This window comes from Eupeodes corollae, chromosome 2 (assembly GCF_945859685.1).
Source record: "Eupeodes corollae chromosome 2, idEupCoro1.1, whole genome shotgun sequence".
NCBI lineage: Eukaryota > Metazoa > Arthropoda > Insecta > Diptera > Syrphidae > Eupeodes > Eupeodes corollae.
In genome coordinates, this window is record NC_079148.1 from 114,892,212 (window position 1) to 114,913,031 (window position 20,820).

Sequence of the window (20,820 nt, forward strand, 5' to 3'; positions counted from 1 at the left end):
GATGGGTATAATAAAATACATTTTGTAAAATAGCCTTTACTATCTTCAATAGGTATTTACTAAATTGAGTTTGAGTATAACAAAAAAAAAATCCAATCAATTGTGTTTTTAAAGCTATATATCCTCTTTTCGAACTTTGAAAACGTTCGATATCATCATCATCATCATCAGGATCATTGTTCCATTAGTAAAACTTACCTGACATTTGAGGACTGCTGTATTGCCCGTCATAACGTATTCATCATGCACTTGGACTGTATATTTTTGATTAACAACTGGAAATAGAAAAGACATAAAATGGTTTAAGATTGAGAATTTTAAAGTAGGGAGAGTAGGTTTAGTCATCCTTTTCATAAAAAGGATGTATCATAAAGAAGACAAAGAGGGTTTTAAATAATTTGACAACTATCATGAGTATCGATTGAAGACACACATTTATTGCTTACGTCAAATTGGTGTGTAGATTCTCTCAAAGTTTTTGTTAGAATTTAAAATTTTGTAATGGATTTTAAAGGAATGAATTACCAAACTAAGTAAAGTATAGGTACTTTAGCAATAGAGCTTTTGAGTCTAGATAAAAGTTTAATAAATCATGAACAAGTTTTCTTGTATGACAATTGGTTTCTATTTCGTGTATGTATTGGTAAACGGTAGATTAAAAGGTTCGAATTCAATTCGTATTCATAAAAGTTAACTCATAAAAACCATTTTGGGTGCACTCAGGCGTATACGCAATTTTTTCTTTTATTTTAATTTGACACGATTTAGAAAATGTATAATATTGACTGTTCTCAACGTTCGTAGGTTCCTTTTACTTGAATAAATGGATTTAAGAGAGATGTTTTTATGCATAATTTTGGGGTACGAATACAGATATGACATAATATAAAACTGAACGGTAAGGACTCAAAACAATTGTTTATGTGAAATATTGTTTCATGCCAAATATCTTGGCCAAATTATACCGTTTAACAATTAAAAAATTCTAAAAAATTATAAAAAGTTCAACAAATTGATGCAAAATTATTTTCAAAATTTAAATCTTGAGTAAATAAACAAAGAAAATAGGTAGCTATTTTTTTAGCGACAGATAAAATTTATGAAAAAATCAAATAAACTATTTTTTTTGTATAAAAAAACAAAAACCAAAAAAAATCTTTTAAATTGGTTTGAACGTGCGTAGCAAAGCTCTCGAAAACAGATGTCCGAAGTTATTGGAAAAATGATTTGGTTTATGAAAAAACAGCTAATTTAACAAGATAGCAATGGGAAGATAGTCCTGTGGGTCCTAGAACCTTTTGCCCTTTTGACTTAGCTTCAATTTATTCAGTCTTTATTGTCAAAATTTATTTCTCCTCTAAAAGTATTCATTTTAAGACAAAAGGCCTTGAGTGCCTTTTAATCAAAGGTCAACAGAAGTCTAAACAAATTGTATTTTTTTTTTTTTAATGTAAGAAACTTTTTTTTTTATTTTTTTTTTCTACCACGTCAACTTCAATTAAATCATTTAGTAAATCTAAATACAAAACATTCAAATCCTTTGCTTATAAAAATCAAAATATTATTTCAATTTTTTAAAAAATGTAGGCATCTGAACATATCTAAGCAGTGACAATTCTTGAAAAGCATAGCAAGTAAACCAAAACCTATTTAACCTATCTATTTACTGGTTTACAAAAGTAAGCTTGATGCAAAAAGGAATTGATACTCTTTGAAAAGATGTTTTAGGGCTGATTTTGAATTTGGCCTCAAAATTCCTCCATCAGATTAAATAGAGATGAGATTTCTACTTCTATAAAATCCTATATAATTTATATTTTAGACTATACCTTTTCTTTATGACAAGTTTTTAACCACAAATTGTATGACAATTTTTTAAAAATACTAATGTATCTATATATTTAAAATACAAGTAAAATTTGTTTTATATCTTATTTAGTTTCTGGAAATTCTCATCAACTGGGAGCCTTCATATCACTCTGTAGATAGATAGATAGATAGATAACTTCTTTATTAACAAAAATTTTTGATTAACAATATTTCTTTTCTTAAGAATAATGACATGGCTTATTCTGCCGTCTGCCTGTTATGACATTTCATTTAGTGTTATAAAGAATAAAAATGAAATAAAATAAATAAAAGTAACAAGTTTTTTTTTTTTATAGTATACAAATTCAAAAAAGCATAAAGTAACTAAAATTAGATTTACATAATTCAATTAAGAAATTTAACAATTTTAATATGATTTGAAACACAAAAAGATACCAATTTTGAAATGATTTGAAACACAAATATATTTATACGTTTTCAATTTTTAAGTGATTTGAAACACAAAAGTTATCAAGAAAAATTTTGGTGCTTGAACTGCAACAACTGCTGTTTTAAGTTACATAACTATTGCGATATGCTAAGGCGTGTTTGCAGTACTTATAGAGGGTAGACCATCCTATCGCTCCATTGAGTATTTCATAGAGTCGGTTTAGGGTGAGATGACTTGATTCGAAATACAATCGTCGTATTTCCTGCAGCATTGGACAGATTGCAATAAAATGGATTGTATCTTCATTCTCTCGTCTGTTGCAAAGCTCGCAAATTTGTGACAAGTCAGCTCGGTGGGGCATAAAGTTTAAGTTCAACAATTCGACACGAGCTCTGAATATGTAGCTTATAGCTTCGGCCGAAAATTCAGTAGAGAAATAATTCGCTTCCGAGGGTAACTGGTGATTTAGGTTCTTATACATATTTCTAGATGTAGTTTCATTTGCTCTAGATAGATGCTGGGTGTAAATTTTTTCATCTATTTTAGCGATGACATTAGCAAAAAGCACCGGCCATTCATCAAGGTTTGTTTCACTTAGGGGAAGATTAGTTCCGTGGGCTAGGGCTAACTCGTTCCAATCCTTGAATGGTGAAGCCCTCGTTTGTAACAATCTTACCATGATTGATTTATGAAGACTTCTTCCGCTTCTTCTCATAACTCTTATTAAATAGTCGGAGTTTGATTTTAGATTTTCAATGTAAAGAGGCGATAATCCTGATTCCACGTAGATGGCATAATTTGGCGTTGAATTTGGCAATCTAAATAAGCGCTTGAAGAAATATCTTTGTACTGCTTCGAACGCCTCTATATAAGTATGTCCGAAAACCGGGGTACCATAGCACATGCATGTGTTCACAGTCGCGCGAAACACACGATATTTTGACAACAGATCAATTTCTTGGTTCGCAAAGAACTTGGGCCACATTATGCTCAAAGCTAATTTAGCCTCATTACTTTTATTCTTAACATGCTTTGCGAAGTTAAGGTTGTGTGTGATTAAAACTCCCAGATACTTAAATTCCTGCACCACTTCAATAGCAATATTATTAAGTTGCCAATTCTCTTCGGGAAGCCTTCTTCTTTGACGAGACTCAAAAATCATCACCTTAGTTTTGCTAGTATTGATAGCTAACCCCCATTTCTCGCAGAATGTATTTAACCTGTTTATTTGCAGCTGTAGAGTGAAAGGGTTTTCAGCCAGCAATACTAGGTCATCAGCATAGAGTAAGGCTTTTACTTGTATGTCGGCAAAAGATATTCCTCCTGGAAGAACATCGGAAATATCATCAATAAATAAAGCGAAGAGGATTGGGCTTAGAATGCAGCCTTGTGGGACACCTGTTGTCGTTTCAAACCAATCTGATAGATGCGATCCATCCCATACCGAAGCAGTCGACGAGATAAGGAAATTGAAGTATAGCTGCAAGAATTTCCGAGAGATTCCAAGCATTGAGAGCTTGTACAACAATGCTTGTCTATTCACCTTGTCAAATGCAGCTTTGAAGTCAACGAAACAAGCGTATAATTTTTTCTTTTTATCAATACATTTCTTGGCAATACTTGTTAACGCAAATATATGGTCCAGCGTTGAGTAACCCGCTCGAAAACCGGCTTGAAACATACTCAGAAGGTTTTTGTCCTCAACCCAATTGGTCAGCCGTTCGTAGAGTATTGAAGTGAAGATCTTCCTTAATGAGCTAAGAATAGATATGCCTCTATAGTTCTCTGGCTGGTTCACATCTCCACTCTTATAAATTGCAAAAATAACTGCTTTGTTTAGATTGTTTGGAACATGAGACTCATTATATAATCGGTTGAAGTATAGAAGAAGATAATTTTTCAATTGCTCAGTACCATTTTTGTAAAATTCTACTGGGATTCCATCGAAACCAGGTGCTTTATTATTTTTCATTTTTTGTAAAGTTGATTCCAATTCACGTAACAGTATTGGACCATCCAGTTCATCGACTATAAAGTTGGGGAGAGCATAAGAGAAGGTATGGAGATTCACGTCAGCCGACAAAAGCGTTTTAAAATGAGTCGCTAGTGTCTCAGCTGCGAGAGTATTCACCGAATGTCGACAACGTCCTCCTAGCTCGCGAATATTATCCCAGAAAACTTTTGAGTTTTTACAATCTACCAGTTTCTTCGCCAGACTAGTATTGTAATCTCTTCTTTTTGCTGCGCATAAAGTCTTGTACTCCTTATTTACGTGAAGGTAAATACTTTTAAAAAACAATGCATTTGTGGATCGAAATAGTTTGAGATACACAAATGATAGTTTGCGGAGCTTCTTGCAATCATTATCAAACCATACGTTTTTAGGAGTAAAAGAGTTAGTGTTGCTATTGCTACTGGCAAATGGCGCTGAGATATGAATTACACTTGTTATTCGTTCATCTAAATGTTCTACTCCGGTTGTGGCATGAGGAGGGAGGGAGCTAAAGTAACGATCCAGGAGAAATTTATAAACGGTAGCACTGTTTTCTTTCCACCTTAACTTTTGGAAATTATTCGAGATGCTTTGGCTAGCTACATTAAAGAATTTAACGTTGACTTCTATTGGAGGGTGTGCAGAGAAGTTCGCTATGCCGACTTTGATGTTTGGGGTTGTATTTAGCCACCCAGTTGATACTGCGCAAATATCGACCACTGACTGTCCTTGCCCGCTGATAAAGGTAAACTCTCCATATTCGTCGCCTGTAATCGCACCATTCAGTACAAATAGTCCTAAGTTTTCAAAGAATTCGGTAAGAAGTCGTCCGTTCCTATTAAACTGTTCATCTTTGGAGTTTCTAGTAACATTTAGTAAGTTTAGCGACAGTAATTCATAATTTGAAGGATTCTGATATCTCCCAATACGTGCGTTTAGATCTCCAATGATCATGATGTTCTCCAGATTATTGTTATTCACGTAATCAATTAAGCAGTCGAAGTCACTCTGCCAGTTATTACAGTTCAAGTACACCGGAATTATTGAGTATTTTAAATTATCATTAAAAATATGAAAAATAATTCTATTTTCTAAACAAATAAGTTTGACAAAATTGCTGTTTATAGTTTTTTTGACACCACATAACATTCCTCCACTAGCTCTACTGTGGACGTTTGTTCTAGTTGCAGGTGAACACATTATTTTGAAATTTTTGAAATATTTTATGCAATCATTTTCGTGTTTTTCCTCTAAGAAAGTCTCTAATAAAATTATAACATCAAAATCTTGAATAAAGTTAAAGAAATCAGGTTGTGCAAGCTTACTTCTAAGACCTGTAATATTATATGATAACATTTTTAAAGTTTGTAAATTATTATTTGTTTTAATATTGTGGCAGACGACAGATTCTTCCTATTGCGAACCCTCCCTTACGACTTGTGAATGTTGACTCACAGGTGGCGCTATTATCGGTTGAGAGGAGGATGGTAAAGAAAATGGCGAGAATTTCACTCCCTCGCCGCAGTCAAAAAATTCAGACGACCTGTCACCAAACATCTGCTTGATAAATGTCAACTCCGTAGAACTTTTGACATTAAGTCCGCGTGAATATTTGTAAACAAATGTGTGGCTATTAATTTGCATTTTGTCGCCTTTGACAATAATTTTCACGTTCGGATTAATTTTGAGAAGTTTGCTTCGGAATTGCAATAGTGTTTGCCTCTTTTTTCTGTATAAAAGTGATTGCTCCCGAAAGATACTGATGCCCGAGTTTTTAAGATGGTGCGCCGCGGTTATAATCTTGTCTACGATTTCTGCCGAAAGAAGCTCGAGGACAACAGTTCCCCTTTGTGCGTTGTTGTTGTGAATTTCACGGGACTTTTTAATTTGAAAACTATCACTTTCCTGTAGCTTAAGAAGCCCCTTGCAACTTTGTATAGCGAATTGAGTTGCATTGGTTTCTGCGTTTATGGGAAGGTGTACAACAATGGAGCATTCGTTGGCCTTACGTGATAAGAATTCAAGTTGGTTTTCCAGAAGCTCGCATCTTTCCGACATCACATGAAGTTGATTGTTAAGTTGCAAGTTTTCTTCCTTCAGAGAATTTATTTCGCTGTAAAGTCTCGTTAGATCATCCCTTGTAGCAAGATCTTTAAGTTTTTCGGCAAAGATATCATTGAGGATGCCTTTCAGTTCATCGATTGATTGATTACCTACTACCATCTTAAATTCGTTTGATGAAGTGTATTTTTTGCTACTAGTGTTCGTTTCGGGAGAAGTTTCGTTTATGTTTCGTTTCTTACAACTACGGTTCATAAGGACAATACCGTAACGACGAAAATGGCTTTTGGCGATAATAAAATACAATGAAAAAAATTTCGTACCTTATGTTGTTACAGACGAATTTTGTGTTGTATAAATAAAAAAGGCAAAAAGAAGCCACTTTATGAAGTTTTTGTTTTGTTGTTATCAGATACTTTAATGAGAAAAATAAACTTTTTGTACGAGCGAATAAATTTTAAACTTTCAGCAAAGAGATCAGCCTTTTGTTTTTCATCACTCTGTATGAGGTTTTGAAAAACCTAAAACATTATCATTTTATGGTTCTGAAAAAATAATATTCAGCTTTTCTTTTTGGCGATAATTAAGAATGTAAACAGAGGCTGGCATGCGACCCACACTTAAAAGTTCGTCTATTTGTATCCATTTTTACCAAATTTGCGTACCTACTATTTTTTGAAGATTTTACTTTGTTGGATTTTTATAAATAAATTATTGAATATCGAAAAATAAAAAAAATTTGAAGCCAATAGTTTTCATTTTTGAAAAGCTATTTGAGTCGAAAGTAAATTTTTACCAAAATTAAGCATTGTTTTTTTAGGTTTTTATTTTTTGTCAATTTGATTTTTCTCAACATTTTTCAGAATGTCGAAAAACAATTTTTAAAAAATTTTGTTTAATTTTTTAATTTTTTGTACAAAAACCTTTCAATTCGATTTTTTTCAAAATTTAACATAATATTGCCACAATATTTTTTGAAAGATAAAAGAAGTTTAAAGCGAATATTTCAAAGTTTTGAAAATATTTTTGACCCGAAAATCAATTTTTAAAAACTTTGAGTAATGTTTTTTGGATTTTTATTTTTTATAAAAAAACTGTGAATTCGATTTTTTTAAAATTTTACCAAATATGAAATACGTTACTTTTCGTTGCATAAAATTGTTTTGGAGATGAAATCATTTTTAAGTTCCCATAGGAAGATATTGTAATGGGATTTTGATATTTCTCGACGTTTCAAGGTCCCTAGAGTCGAAATAAAAGTTTTTTAGAAAGATGTCTGTGCGTGCGTGTGTACGTACGTTCGTAAACGTCCGTACGTACGTACGTTCGCGACGTTTTTTTCATCGTCCATACCTCAAGAACCAGAAGAGATTTCAAATAAATTTTATAAATAAATAAATTTTGTTATACAGATAAAAAGGCAGAAAGATGCAGAAAGGGCTCTCAAGAAAATTGCGTGGGTGGTTTGGTTAACCCTTAATATCTTACGAACCAAAAACGCTAGAGACTTGAATTAAATTGTATATGCTATATTGTAACGTGATATCAAAGAAATATATTTTTTGAAAAAAATTCATTTAACAGTTTGTTTTATAAATCAAAAAAACTGAAAAAAAATTTGTCACCTCCAGAATTTTACGACTAAAATATGATTCCATCTCCAAAACCATTTTGTTCAACTAAGAATAATGTTTTTGACATCTGATATAATTTTGAAAAAAATCAAATTGACAGTTTTTTTTATAAAAAATAAAAATCTAAAAAAAAAACATTACTCAAAGTTGGTAAAAATTGAATATCGATTCAAATATCTTTTCAAAAACTTGAAATTTATACTTCAAACTTATTTTATCTTATAAGAAATATTGTTTTCAACATTCTGAAAAATGTTGAGAAAAATCGAATTGACAGTTTTTTTTACAAAAATTAAAAATCTAAAAAAAAATAGTAGTTGGTAAAAATTGATTTTCGGCTCAAATATCTTTTCAAGACTTTGAGATATTTTCTTTAATTTACTTTTATCTTTCAAAAAATATTGTTGTCAACATTCAGTAAAATTTTGAAAAAAATGCAACTAATAACCTAAAAAAAATTTAACAAAAGTTGGTAAAAATTGATTTTCGACTCAAATATGTTTTCAAAAATTTGAAATATTGGCTTCAAACTTATTTTATTTCACAGAAAACATTGTTTACGATATTCAGTAATTTTTATATAAAAATCCGTTATATAAAATAGTACGCAAATTTGGTAAAAATTGAAACAAGTTTTTTAAGATAGTTAAAATCGAATTCTGTGTTCGAAATGAGCACTGAAATTTAACTCCAAAGCTTATTTTTCAAAAATGTGTACTTCAAATCCAAATCAAAAATTACTCTATCACGTCACGTTTTCACATATTGCTTTTAAAATTTAAAAGAAAAAACTGTGTTTTTGTTATGGTTTCATAAATTTCTAGCACTAAACTTCAATACTTAGTTGAAATATTTATAATATTTCCTAAAATGTCTGACAAATCTTCATAAGTTGTTAGATTCCACCTATCTTTTATAAATGTTAAAGAAACACTGAACCATTAATGCTCAAATATTTTCAATAAACTGAATGCTTTCAATGTAACTTTTGATTTTTGTATAAAATATGTTCTTTACTTAAACAAGGCTACAGCATAAAGTTTTTGAAATGTATGTATTTCAAAAATATAAAAATAATGCTTAAAATGAATGTCTTCAAAATTTTATCGAGGGTTGTATTCGAAATGCACACTGAAAATTAACTGCAAAGCTTATTTTGAAAAAAATGCATATAGACTTAAATGAAGACTCATAACTTATTAGAATTCCTATAGACTATGATACTAAAATGATATAACTAAAAAACAAAGATGTGTTCCTTACAAAATTGTCATAAAGTTTATAAATTATGAAGCATGGGGATCTTTTTTAGTATTTTTAAAGGAGCATATTTTAAAAATTAGATGTGATGGTAACAAATTAAGGTGAGATTCCGATTTAAAACAGTCAAAAAAAATTGTATGGTAATTTTCTCAAGTAGTGAATTGGGGCCCAATGTATTCAGGCTTTAATATGTCAAAGACACACTTCGAGCATTAGGAAAAGATGGAGCGTGGCAATGGCAAGACATTCCACATCTGCTTAGTACGGCAAAAGAATGCGTCTCACAGTACGGACGAATAAGTTAGGCTCGTGAGTAAAATTGTTTAAACAATTTGAAAATTCGGTACATTCAAAAAAGAAAATTACTGTAAATTGGTTTTAACTTCTTTTATCAAAAACCGTTCTTTGTTTAGATTATGTAGAAAAAATGATCTGTTAAGTTTATTAATTTAATAAAATGGTTCAAATAATTTACGAAATCGTTATAAAGTTGAACCAATTAAAAGTTTACAATCGCCTCACCATAATGTTATTTTGAAAATTACCCATGATTCAAACCACAATGACTTTCAATCACCAACAAAATTTTACAGAGCAAGCTATGTCTATACAGTGATGGACAAAATAATAGAAACATTGTTCATTCACATAAAAAGTTATTTTTGAAGAGTAGGAAAATATAAACTACACAGATAGATTTTTAATAATATTTTGCTAAAGAGCAACAATTTTTTTTTAAATAAAATAATGGGAAATAATGATAAACAGTAGATTTGTGATTATTATATTGTTTCATCCTGGAAAAATAATGGAAACAAAATTAGAATGGTACCCTTCTTGTAGCAAGAAAATAACTTAATAATATTTCAAAATTCTTTGAGTATTTTGTAGTGGCCCTGTTATTATTAATAATTGCATCCACTGTTCGTATGGAAAACCATTCCCTTTGAATTTTCGACCACAACTCGTATTTCTTTTTGGCTTTACAATCTCCGATCCTTCGCTTTAGGATGTCTCATAAGTGCTCAATTGGGTTTAAGCCGGGGGATTGTGATGTCAATTCCATATCATTGTTTTTGTTTTGTTGTAAGTATTGTTTAGCTAATTTTTAAGGATGCTTGGGGTTATTATCCCACATGAACTCTCATTTGATTGACACCTCCTCTTTAGTTAATGTTAGCATTACTGAATTTAAGATGTGGACATAATCGACATCCTTGATCCAAAATATTCAACCTACACCAGATGCTGAAAAGTACCCTCAAATCATTATATTATTACCACGTGCTTCACTGTCTTTCTTTGTGTATTTTGAGTTAAACTTCTTGTCTTTTGGGCTTCGATCTTCGTTTCATCCGACTACACAACGTTATTCCACTAAAAACAGTGTAAGTGTTCGTTTGCAAAGGGAAGTCTTTGTATAATGGTTTTCTTGGTTAAAAATTGCACTTTTCGTGGACTTCTACCAGGAAAACTTGCTTCTATAAGTTGGTTACTTATTGTTCTAGCTATCACTAGTCCATTTTTGAGTTGTCTTAAAGAAAGAAATGGTTTCTTATAACATATTCTAAAGAATATCGAAACACGAAAAAGTTTATCTTTTTTCCCTCTTGTTTATTCTTTAGACGTGAATGTAAAGTTTCAAATACATTTTTCTTTGAACATTTTAAAGTTTTTGCAATTTCAACAATCAATTTTCCAGCTTATCCTAGTTTTTTCATCACTTCGCGTTCAATATGAGTACAAAATAATTCACGGCTCATACTTATTAAAATTATAGACGACTTTTAAAAAATGTAATTAAAAATTAAATATCCGACAAATTAATAAACAAACTCAAAAACCTTATTTGCATGAATTAAAAACTGACCCTGAAGTTAGAATAACAGTTAAAATAGCTTGTTTCTATTATTATGTAGAGGCGAAATCATCATTCGCCCAAACTTTTTACCATTAAATGAAAACGAAAACTAGTTTCCACAAATCAATTTCCCATATGAGAGCATTATTAGGTACGATAAAAATATCGAAAAACTAACGACAAAAGACTTAATTTCTAAAAAAATATATTGTGCATCGAAAGTGATAGAAACAAATGTTTCTATTATTTTTTCCATCACTGTATATGGTTCAACCGAGGTTTCAGATTCGTTTTACCTTACAAACCAATTTTTTAATCTTTATTATTGGTATTACGGTATACCAATAATTCTAACAGCAAACAAAAAATACAAGAAGTTGGAGTCAAATTCAGAACTTCCACTTTTAGTCAATTTAACTAAAAGTCACTTAAGTCGTTTCTGATACGAGAAAAACATTTACGCTTTAAGAATGCAAACAATTATTGATATCGTTGAATTAGCATTTGAGCAAATGACTGAGAACATAAGTAGGCTTTGAATACTACAATAACAACAAAAAGGATGAAGCATATGTAATTCCAGCCTTGTCGTAGCACAATCAATTTGTTTGTTATATCATTCAAACTCTACTAATTTTTGAAATCACTTAATACAATTTTCAAAAGCAATGTTCTTCTTTCTCATTTCTACAAGTTTTAGATAATGCTGCTTTATATGAAGACAAGAAATTAGATTCCTTTAATTTATTGTTAAAGTTTAAATTTTAACAATTATTATAAAAGTCATCTACTAAAAAGCTAACTATTTCTGTAGATATAGGTTGGTTTATCCTGTGAAATGCATCATGGCCATGACAAACGAAATAAATAAAAACAAAATCCTTTCTGTTTTTAATGGTGAAAGGCAAAAAGGAGCCGGAGCAGCAGCAGCAGTAACAGCAAAGAAAAAAAAAGACAAAGTAGTTAGCAAAAGGACGACATCCCACACTCCAAATGACATTGACTGATGAATAGGTAATTTTGTTCTTGCAACATGCACCACATTCTCCATCACTGCGCACTCTGCTAACGCGACCACTTTCTTTACTTTTTGTTTTATTTTTCTTGTCTCTTCCTATTTTAATACAATTTTTTATTTTTTTCTATTCTTGTGCTTTCTGTGTGTAAATAATCCTTTTCAAACATAAAAAGGACTTGCGTTTGCTCATGCAACTATTCAGCAAGTCATCGTGTTTGAGGTCTTCTTGGTAGAATATTCCGTTCTTTTTTTCTGCTGTATGTTGGCTGCTTTTTTACAGTTGTTTTCACCATAGTTACGAGTATAATATGGATAGCACATGTGTCGTTTACATTTCTTGTAGACAATATTTTTTGTCATAGAAATAACGGTACAACGACAAGCGTTCTATCTTCCATTTTTCTTTCTTGTGTTGTCTTATCGTCTATTCTGTGTTAGTTATTTGACGCAAATTCGCCTTGAAAAGTAGAAGAAAAATAGGAAAATATAAATTAATGTGGGCAAAGGGTGCATTGCATATATAGAGCCACTCCCAAAGCTAGGCCATCTCAAAGGCCAGGACGGGCTTGAGCTAACTGTGCAGCTGCACTGTTTTTTGTTATCCGTTAAAATAACTGTATTGTCCTTCGTCTATTGTATACTTTCTCCCTGCTCCCTGCTCCCTGCTCTGTGCTGCATTGAGCTAACCCATAACATCAGCACTCAGTGTGATGGCAATTTCCATGGAGCTCCCTCTTTTTCTGAAAGTTTGTATCTTTTTTTACTCAACTCAACCGATTCGCCTTTTTTTCACAAAGCCTCCTTTATTCTCCCCATCCACCACTTTATACCGTTATTTATATAGTTTCGGTGTAAATGAACTTCCGTCTGCACGCTGCTGCTACAAACAAATACATATACTGGTTGTTCTGGTACTGGTTATTTATGGCCAGAATGACTTTCTGGACGTTAGGTAGATATATGTGCAAGACAACTTTTCAAATTAAAGTTTTGTGCAATGGCCATTTTGATTTTGTTTTTCTGTACAAACATATATTTGGCTCAAAGGAGGTTATACCTAGATATAAAAAAAAATTGAGGGTCCTGATGATGGAGTTTGGGGAATTTTTGTTGTGTGGTTTCCTATTCATTTCATTTATAACGTGGTCAGTTGGTTTGATGGCTATTAGAAAATTTTGTTTTTGGAACTTTGTTTGAATTATTTTCGACAATATTTCACTTGAAATTTTTATTTAATGCAATTTGTGTTCAAGTGTCAAATATATTAGTTTGACCAATAATTTGTGGTAAGAGTCCATATGGTATTTGTACATTTTATATATATGTAGGAGTCTTTTTAGATGTTACATAATGTAGAGCAATACTTTTTTATTAATTTTATATTTCCTAGAAAAGAATTTTTCAATAAAGTTATTGGTTGTAAAAATATACAGAAGTATTTTATGTAAGTACAAGATGTAAGGTTCGTATGATTGACTTTTATTGTGAAGAGACAGATATGTACATAAGTTGGAATTATTTACGAGTATATTTTATTGTAATATTAATACCATTGCTTTTGTCAAAAAGTCAACTAACTCCTTGACCAGGGTGCAAGAAACCCAGAAAGACATATAAAGGGTGTTTTTTAGAGGAAGAGAAATTTGTAATAGAATAAAAAACACTGTTTTTTTTTAAATTGACATCAAATTTACATTCGTAGAAAAATAATATTCTGGCATTTAAATATGATTTCACGGATATTATTTCTCGGGCCGGTCGGCTAAGAATAGTCTAGACTTTTATGAACGTTTGTGTATCAAGTGTCAATCGTTTCAGTCTTATCGGTGTAGACTGGGGACTTCTGGGGACTTATTGTCACAGAAAACAGTCAAGCAGTGTTAAATCACACGGTCTTGGTCAATTCACGTTCCAGTAAAACATTTCATTAAATAAATCAATTATGTCATGAGCTGTTTTGCAAGTTGCGACGTCTTCTTTGCTGGGCCCTATTACCTGAAAATTGAAGGGTGACAATTTCAAAAAAATTGTAAGACTTGTCTGACCAAATTTTTCGTAACAATTTTATTGTAGAGGGTGATTTTTTTAAAGCTATAAGAATGTTTTTTCAAAAAAAACGAATACAATTCAGAAAAATCCATGAAGGCTTTATTTAAATCGATAGAACGGTCCATATTAAAATTAGCCGTTCAGATTCGGCCTAAAATTGTAGGTCCCTTCCATTCCTGGCAACAGTACTCGCACACAGGAATGGTTGAGAGTTGTAAATCACTAGGCCCTGGTTCACAACGGACTGTTGCGCCACATAATAAGAACTTGCCTCTCAATAAGTCTATGTCATGTCAGTCAAGCTCTTGCATTTAAGCAAAAAAAAGTTGGGTATCGATAAAAATGAAACAAAATGTTGTCTATTTTAGAAGTTATAAAATAAAGTGAAGAAGTAAACATAATAAAAATCAAGAATTTTAAAATGAATAACTTTCTAAAAGTAATTGTACTAAAGTTGCTTTTAGAAAATAAAGTTATTTTATTAAAAAAAATCACTGTTAACGTTTGACCGCAACTGAGTTTCCAACCGCTATTGTCAATTGAATACTGACAAATATGTAAATTGTTAGTTTTTATCATTTCATAAAAGAATTGTTAGTACCAATTTGTCAGACAATTCTTGACAGTTGTGGAAAATACTTGAGAACCCATTATCATGACAATTTCTTTATCAAACGAAAAGGTAAACAATTGTCGTGTATTTTCCTCAAATTCTACAAAATTGTCAAATTGTTTATGGAACAGATTTTGACAGTTTACAAGTTGTCAAATTACAAATTGTTATATGTCACCTTTCGCAAAATGTCAATGTTTATGTATTGGCCCCCTGGTTGACTGTAACGTTAAGGGCTCTATTTCATAAATATTGACAGATGACAATTCTACCAATTTGTTACACTTTTGTGACAAGTTTTCATTGCATAACGTATTGACAGGTGACATAATTGTCAGATTAATACAACCACAATTTTGTCATTGTTAAAGTATGACAATTTCGTCGTGACCATTATTATCATCTATCATTTCAAATGGTGTATGTTCACTTCCCAAACGATTTTCCAAGTTATGCAGCACTGTACAAGTCAAAATAACCTTGCATGAAGTTGCTGGTGACAATCTCAAATAGTTAGGCCAATAAAATGTTTCCTTTACAATGCCCAATGCATTTTCTACCTCGTTTTCTTATGAGCCCGCAAAAATCTTAATAATGCTTCAGATTCTTTAACTAGGTGTGGAACATAACAGCGGTCTCCTAATATTACAGCATTTGTAAATTGCCTCTATCAAATTTCCCACTATTGTGTCGAGCTAATTAGCTATTCCTTAAGTCTCTAGCATCGTGGACGGGCAGAAACATAAAAAACTCAAAATTTGGGCGGCTTATAATCATGGCATTAATTGAGTGGTCACCATTGTCGTCAACAAATGCTGACTCATTATCAGTTGGAGCATCAATTCTTATTAATAACCTATCAACAATGCCAGCAACAGAAGAAATGGCTAAAACCTACGTATAGATATAATATTTTCCTCCAGCGGATTTCTTTCAACATTAAACTATCTAGCGTCAGATTTCAAAATATTTTGACGCAGCGCTGAATGGAACTTTTAGAAATAACCTGTCCATCAGCAACTACATGGTACTGAGCTCCACTACCAGCCCAGTGTAAAGCACACACAATTTGGGTCTTAGCATCAAGAGCTTGGTTTCTTTTTGTTGGATGCTGGAGATTCAGATCGATTTTAAAAAAAATATAATCTGCTGCTGTTTTACAGATATGAATTTTTTCCTAAAATTGATAATAACTTAATGACGTGAAATAATTGCTTATTTTTTGTCTAAAAATTCGAGGGCTACGTACTTCGCGTTCATCATTACTTGAAAACATTATATCAACATAAAATTGTCACCTTACCACCAAAATTCAATTGCCTGTCAACATTGTCAATTACATTCTGACAAAATTATAAAATTTGTACTATTTTTCCTGTTTCATAAAAAATTGACACTACAAATTTGTTGGGGAATTTGTTACAATTTTCAAAAAATCTCGGAAAATTTTTGTATGATCCGAAAGCTTGAATTCCCCGAAAATTTTACAAAATTTACAATTTTTTATATTACAAATTTGGACAATTGTCAGGTTTGTCATTTAAAAATTGTCAATTTATATGTCGATATCTGGTGGAGGTTCATCTGCCTAATTGTAGCCAAAATACTGCAGTTAGTACAGATTAATCTCCAACACTCTTTAAAGGCCTCGGCATCACTTGTTCTCCGTCTGGCAAGAAACCGGGAAGACATTGTCCTGATCCAAGAGCAATGGATTGTGGGATCCGGTGTTCGAGGACTAGGGCCTCCTGGGTACTACACACTGTGTGTGACAGATAAAGGCGAACCTAGATCTTGCATACTAGTGAAACGTAGCATTAACGTATTTTAACTCCATCATATTAATGACAAAGATACCACCGTAGCTAGCCTGGAAACAACCAAAGAAAGTTTCTGGCTAGTGTCAGCGTATCTTGGCCATGACCACCTTTGCCCTCTACCTGGAAAAACCCTGAAGAAAATCGTCGCTGAAGCGGAAAGCAAAGGATCACACGGTATGAAGAAGTACGAATATCAACGACAGTAGTGAGTCCCTTTTTGGTTATTTTCTTGCTACTAACCTCTTAGTAAGTAATGTTGGAAATGAACCAACCTTCATCCCTAAAACTCGACAAGAAGTCCTAGACATAACCCTTGTCTCAGATACTATACACCATATGATCTTAGACTGAAAAGTATCCATAGAACACTTATAGTTCTCTGATTATAGATATATCCATTTCAATATAAATGTGGATGATAACCCGAGTCCATTGACTTTTCGAAACCTGACTGGGCTTCATACAGGAACTCATTACAGAGCTTACTAGAACCTGGACTATCTAGTACTTCCTCTAACGCTAATTAACTTGACAACAAAGTAAATGACCTTACCTCAGCTATGAGCAGATTGCTAGAAATTGCTTGTCCACCACAAACCACAATGGTGGGCCTCAAAGCGATCCTTCTGTGGCACGATAGAAGAAACTTCTGAAGCCTCTGGGTTACGGAAAATTATTTCAACTAGTCCAACGATGCCAAGCTGCTTGAAAAATACAGATGGCTCCTGGACAAATTCAAGTAATGAATCGCTGAACTAACTATTGGACACTCTCCTGGACACTTTCGTGGTAGTTGTCTTACCGAAACTTGCAACAAGCATATACGTTCAAGTTCAAATACAACATATCCACAAGGGATAACCTACAGTGGGCTCTCAACAGCTTCAAACCATCTACAGGACCAGATGGAATAATACTAGCCGAACTACAAAAAAAATCTGACAAAATAGCACCAATCCTTGAAGCAATTTTTGCCAGCTGTCTTTACCTGGTCCATGTTCACTCGGCATGGAGAGAAGTTAAAGTTGTTTTTATACCCAAAGCTCACAAGTCAATCCTAAAGATCTACGACCTATAAGCCTATCATCATTAATTCTTAAGACCTTGGAAAGATTATTGATATACATTTAAGGGCAAGTATTGATACAAAACTTCTGTCTCCCCTTCAACTACCTGCTGTAAAAGTAAATCAATGGAAACAGTGTTACACACCTTAGTACGCACCGTCGAATATTCCCTCCATCATAAAGAGTTCACTTTGGTTGCTTTCCTTGACATTGAAGGTGCCTTTAACAACGTGGACACATCTGCAATCACATCTGCACTAACATTTCTAAATGAATAGAGTTCGCTTCGGGAGTTAATTCATTTAATGCTTACTAGCAGAATAATTAACTCAAAACTGGGCAACTCTTCTGGCAGACGATTCATTAGTAAAGGGACACCGCAAGGTGGTGTTCTATCCCCTCTCCTCTGGAACCTAGTGGTGAATGAAATTCTAACTAGTCTGGATGCGGAGGGCTTCAGAATGATAGCCTATGCAGACGACGTTGCTATAGTAGTTTCAGGAAAGCATTTTAACACCCTAAAAGAATTCTTAGAAAATGCCTTGGACAGACTAATACTTTGGGCTAATCGGCGTGGACTGGGTGTAGGAGGAGATACAAAATTCAATTTGTCAACCCTCCCTATATTAAAGGAATCCAATAAAAATTCTCAGACGAGGCTAAATACCTGGGCTACTGTAGCTCTCTTCTCTTGCAAAAAAGCTATTGGTAATATATGGGGCTTACAACCCAGAATCACGCATTGGCTATACACATCGGTAATCAGACCGATTTTAATGTACGGTGTGGCAGTTTGGTGGACTGCTTTAGAGAAAGTTATAAACAGGGATAAGTTAAATAAAGTCCATACCTCCCAGATCTTTCTGGGAGACTAGGACATTCTTGGAAGATGTGTCAATCCATTTCTATACAGATGATTCCAAAACAAAACAAGGGATTGGTGGAGGTGTGTACTCTGAACGACTGAAATTAAGTCTCTCATTCCGATTTCCCAATCATTGTAGCGTGTTCCAGGCGTAACTTTTGACAATAAAAGAAGTCTTGTCCTGGCTTAAAGAAAACGTGATATCAACATCTGATATCCGTATTTGCTCAGAAAGTCAGGCTGCTATCAAATCACTGGACTCTGTCTCTACAAACTCTATAACAGTCCAGAACTGTCGATCATCTCGATCACCTTTGCTGGGTGCCGGCCATAGAGACATTCCAGGTACTGTGACTGTAAGGCAGATGAACTCGCCAGGAACGGTACAGTGCAGCCCATCCTACCACGTTTGGCATATACTGGCATACCAATCGCTACTTGTAAACTGTTGGTAATGCAAAACGCTATGAAGCTGGCAAACACTAGGTGGAACAACATCACCACAAGTTATGTCACAAAAAACATCTAGCCAGCACTAGATTTAAAACGGTCAAGGTGCTTACTCTCTCTAAGCAGATCGCATATAAGCTCGATAATAGGTGTCATAACCGGACACTGTTTAATAGGAAAGCACGCCACGAGACTATGCGTATTCTCAAATGACTTTTGCAGAAACTGTATGGACGATTAAAAGGAGGAAACAAATCTTCACCTTCTCTGTACATGCCCTGCTATAGATTAAAAACGTTCAAAATGGACTTAATATCTCGTAATAAAGCCTAGTACGCTGCTGATGCGAAACGAAATTTTTCGGCGGTCTCCAAGTGCAGAGCGAAATTAAAACGAAAACCACAGCGGAAAAATATTTGTGTAGAGTTCTGTCAGCTGTCAAAAACAATTGAGAAGTCAGCTGCTGTAAACAAAAGTGAAAAAGTTTTTTTCGAGTCCGAGTTTATTAAATTATTTATTATTAAAAATGAATTTTCAAAATAATAATGAAGACGAAGATGATTTAATGTTAACGACAATAATCGCCTCTGCATCTGTGTTTTTATCGATGATAACGAAAAGAAAGAAAAAACTTCCATCCATCCGTGTTAGCCCATATCTGCAGAACAGGCAGACAAAAGGTCGTTTCACTACAGATGTAAGTTTTAATAAATTTTGCAAATAACTTTAAAGCAAGTACCTAATATAATTAATAGTTTAATGACATGGAAGCAAATAAAAAGGTGTTCAAGGAAAATTTACATATGCCACCAAATATATTTCGAGAACTATTCTCATTAGTTGAACCAAAGCTTTGTGCGGTGCGAAGCACAAGACCAGAAGATGAAATAACTCCATTAGAGAAGTTTACAATTGTTATTGAGTAAATAATTTATTTTAATTATACCTACACAATAAAGTCATACTAATAATGTTCTTCTAGATATCTAGCAAGTGGTAGTATCCAAAGGCATGTCTCAGCAGTGTACCGAATTAGCAAGCAGCATTTTGGTAAGATGTTTGCATTGCTCTATGCGAGGTCTTGGCTGGTTATATACCGAAATTGGATGCTCCGCATTTTGTAGAAATTGCAAACCAGTTTAACATTCAGTGGAACTTGCCACCGAAAGCCAAGAGTAAACAATTTTAATTTGTAAACAATTTTTTTCAATAAATAAATTAAACGTCAAAATTTCGCAAGCAATTATTATACCGGGCAATTAAATTGAGAACGAAAAGAGTGGAGAATTGTACTAAGAAATCTAGTACAGCTATCCACTAAAATGTTAATTTTCGTCGTCCAGCAGCGTACTGAAAAACGAAAAGCACAGCGAAAGTTTTCGTTTACGATTTCGTCATGTCATTTTTGTATGGGAATTTTCGTTTCGCATCAGCAGGCTTAAACAAAAATAAAAAAAGTTTATACAAATATCTGATGAAAAAGGTTGTGTATTTGAGGGTTAGAGGAAACTTCTTCCCGAAATCATATGAGAACCAAGAAACAAAAGAAGCTATGCATATTTTCTAGTTAAACGGTGTTTTTTGAGTTAAATTAATTTTCTATTTTTAAATCTCGCTTAAAACCAAATTTTTGTACACATTTAGTTCTTGACTCAAATTTCGTAAATTCGGAAGATTGGTTTCTGGAATTCTTCAGAATAGAACTCCTTTTTTTAAAATTTTTATTCTTACGCAATTTTGAAGTGAGTTTGTAAAGTTGCCAGAAAGTCTTCAAAAAAAATTTCTTGACAAAAAATTTCTGGATGTTAAATAAGTATGTATAAACTTTTACATAAAACATACAGCAATCTAGATTATTTCTGGATT

The 20,820-nt window shown here is 32.8% G+C and overlaps 1 protein-coding gene across 5 annotated transcripts in view; it reads right to left on the reverse strand.

Moving 5' to 3' along the window:
* The window catches only part of LOC129946247 (cell adhesion molecule Dscam2), a 209,739-nt gene that overhangs the window by 98,486 nt on the left and 90,433 nt on the right, over nucleotides 1-20,820 (reverse strand). For all 5 annotated transcript variants that reach the window (XM_056056371.1, XM_056056373.1, XM_056056372.1 and 2 more), the window contains exon 6: nucleotides 199-275. In XM_056056371.1, coding sequence (XP_055912346.1) covers nucleotides 199-275 — 77 coding nt within the window. The remainder of the gene's footprint in view (nucleotides 1-198; nucleotides 276-20,820) is intronic.